The sequence below is a fragment of the Phaethon lepturus genome, unplaced genomic scaffold (genome assembly GCF_000687285.1).
Source record: "Phaethon lepturus isolate BGI_N335 unplaced genomic scaffold, ASM68728v1 scaffold21350, whole genome shotgun sequence".
Classification (NCBI taxonomy): domain Eukaryota; kingdom Metazoa; phylum Chordata; class Aves; order Phaethontiformes; family Phaethontidae; genus Phaethon; species Phaethon lepturus.
This window is the reverse complement of record NW_010514303.1, coordinates 22,245-24,587: the sequence shown is the minus strand read 5'-3', so window position 1 is coordinate 24,587 and position 2,343 is coordinate 22,245. Positions and strand designations below refer to the sequence as shown.

The 2,343-nt window shown below is 62.5% G+C and overlaps 1 protein-coding gene across 1 annotated transcript in view; it reads left to right on the top strand.

Moving 5' to 3' along the window:
- Window positions 1–502: 502 nt before the first annotated feature.
- GALK1 (galactokinase 1) overlaps window positions 503–2,343 on the top strand; it is a gene marked incomplete at its 5' end in the record, with an annotated part of 4,091 nt that continues 2,250 nt past the window's right edge. The window contains 4 exons of the mRNA XM_010292693.1: window positions 503–692; window positions 1,013–1,132; window positions 1,666–1,801; window positions 2,238–2,338. Of these exons, the coding sequence (XP_010290995.1) occupies window positions 503–692; window positions 1,013–1,132; window positions 1,666–1,801; window positions 2,238–2,338 (547 nt within the window). The remainder of the gene's footprint in view (window positions 693–1,012; window positions 1,133–1,665; window positions 1,802–2,237; window positions 2,339–2,343) is intronic.

The window sequence follows — 2,343 nt, the reverse complement described above, 5'->3', positions numbered from 1 at the left end:
TCCTGGAGAGCCATGTTTTGGTGTCAGGTGGTTCGAAGCAGCCGAGGTTCCCTTGCCCTCCTTTGGCTCGGTGGGGAAGCCCCCGCTCAGTCCTAAATCAACCCTACAGCTAATTATCTTGAGGCCGAGGAGCGTGGGAACAGGTCAGCAGAATTCCCCTGCAGGGAAGAAAACTTCCCGGAGCCTCCCACGTCCTTGTCGTGGGTTTCCACTCTCCCGGAGCCCAGCAGCCAGCGCCCCGGCGCTGAGCTGGGATGGTGGGTCACAGCATTTCAGTGCCAAGACTGACCCTGTGTAGCATTAAGTAGGCGGAAAGTTTAACGCTGTGATGAGCCGGAGCGTGCTGTGGGGGGCTGGCGGCTCTGCGCAGACAGAGTTAAGGGTAACACGTGTAGGGTGCTGCCAGCTGTGGGTTGAAGCAGCCGCAGCCGTCCCCAGCCACCAGTGGGGATCCTCCGAGGGATGCCGTGGGGTCTGAGCCCACCTTCGTCCCCCTCCCCAGGCTCTGCAGCTGGGGACAGTGCTGGTGGGATCCCCCACGCAGGACGGGACCATCTCCATCCTCACCACCTCGGCGGAGGCGGACGAGCCCCACAGGGTGCAGTTCCCAGCTCCTCGCCAAGGCTCCTCTCTGAGCCCGGCGCAGCCTCGCTGGGCCAACTACGTCAAGGGTGTCATCCAGCACTACCGGGGTAAGGTCCAGGCTGCCGAGAGGGTTAGAGCCCCCCGTGCGTGGGGCTGGTGCTCGGTGCCCGGCTTTTGGTGTGCTCCAGGGGCTCTTCCAGTGATGGTGCAAGTCTACAGCTGCTGCTGGGGCCAGGCTCCAGCAGAGACTCTTTCAGATCCAAAGACCCCTGTGTTTGGGGAGGGGGATGCCTCGGTCACACTCTGCCATGGGTCACCCTGTGTTTTAAAATGAGGTATTGGACAGGGACTCCTCTGCCCTGTGGGGCAGGGCAGCCCCCAGCCCTGCGGGGGCTCATGGCCCCCCTCTTCCCTTCTGTTCCCACAGGTGGTCCTGTGCCGGGCTTCAGCGCCGTGATAGCCAGCGACATCCCCCTGGGTGGGGGCCTCTCCAGCTCGGCCGCTTTGGAGGTGGCTACTTACACCTTCCTCCAGCAGCTCTGCCCTGGTAAGGCAGCAGCTGGTCCTGGCCCCTGGCCAGGATGGTCCCTGGCCCCTGGTCCTGGCCCCCTGGCCCCCGTTCCAGGGAGGGAGCCAGGATGAGAGGTTGCCCTTAGCAAGGTCCCACAGCCCTTGGGGAAACACCACTTGTGGGGTGGGTGACAACCCCCTGCCACAGTTGGCACCACTGTGGCTGTGGGGCTCCTCCGGCTCAACCTAGCCTGACCTGCGCATCCCTCTAAAGCCCATGGACCACCTCTGGGGCTGGCCAGGGGGATAAGGGACGTTCCCTTGGGAGCATCTTCTCCCCACCCTCCTGTCCCCAGAAATGGAGAGATCTGAGACACCAGATTCAAATTATCGTATCCAGCTGGATGTGGGTCCCCACGCTGGCACAGGAGCAAGCACCTGCAGCCGATGCTTTAGCGAAACCCTGTTCCATGGGAAAGCAGCCCTTTACCTTCATGTTTGCTTCTCCTGCTCCAGAGCAAGGGGCAAAGATCCCAGCGCTGCTAACCTGCGTCGCTCTGCTCTGCACAGATGATGGTGATTTGGTAGCCAAGGCGCTGGCGTGCCAGAAAGCGGAGCACACGTTTGCCGGCATGCCCTGCGGGATCATGGACCAGTTCGTATCCGTGATGGGCAAGGAAGGCCACGCGCTTCTTATTGACTGCAGGTCAGGGCTGAGCGCCGAGCTCGCTGCGCCGTGCCCACCTCCTCGGGCAGGTGGGGACGAGCTGGTCCCGTGGCCGTGAAATAAATGCAGGAGTGCAGGGAGGGGCTAACCCCTGAACCCAGCCCAAAACCTCATCGCAGGGCTGGGGCTCCTGCATTTTATTTCCTGTGTCTTGATTCCTCCTCCTGCATCCTTCTTGCTGCTTGCCTGGGCTGTCTTTCCCACAAAGTCATGAGGGTCTGTTATGGGGCTAATAATTGGGAGGGAGTGAAGTGCTCGAGCAAAACCCTAAACCACTTGGACTTCGCCTCTGCGGAGGCAGGAGCCGCCTGTTTTTTTTGGGGGGAGCCGCCTGCCATGTGGCCTTGCCGGGGTGGCCGAGGGCTGGAGCAGGCAGGGGGACAGGCCCGCGGCCCGCACTGAGCTCTCGCTGCAGGTCCCTGGAGACCGTCCTTGTCCCGCTGACCGATGCCGGCTTGGCCGTCCTCATCACCAACTCCAACGTGCGGCACATGCTGACGGGCAGCGAGTACCCCACGCGC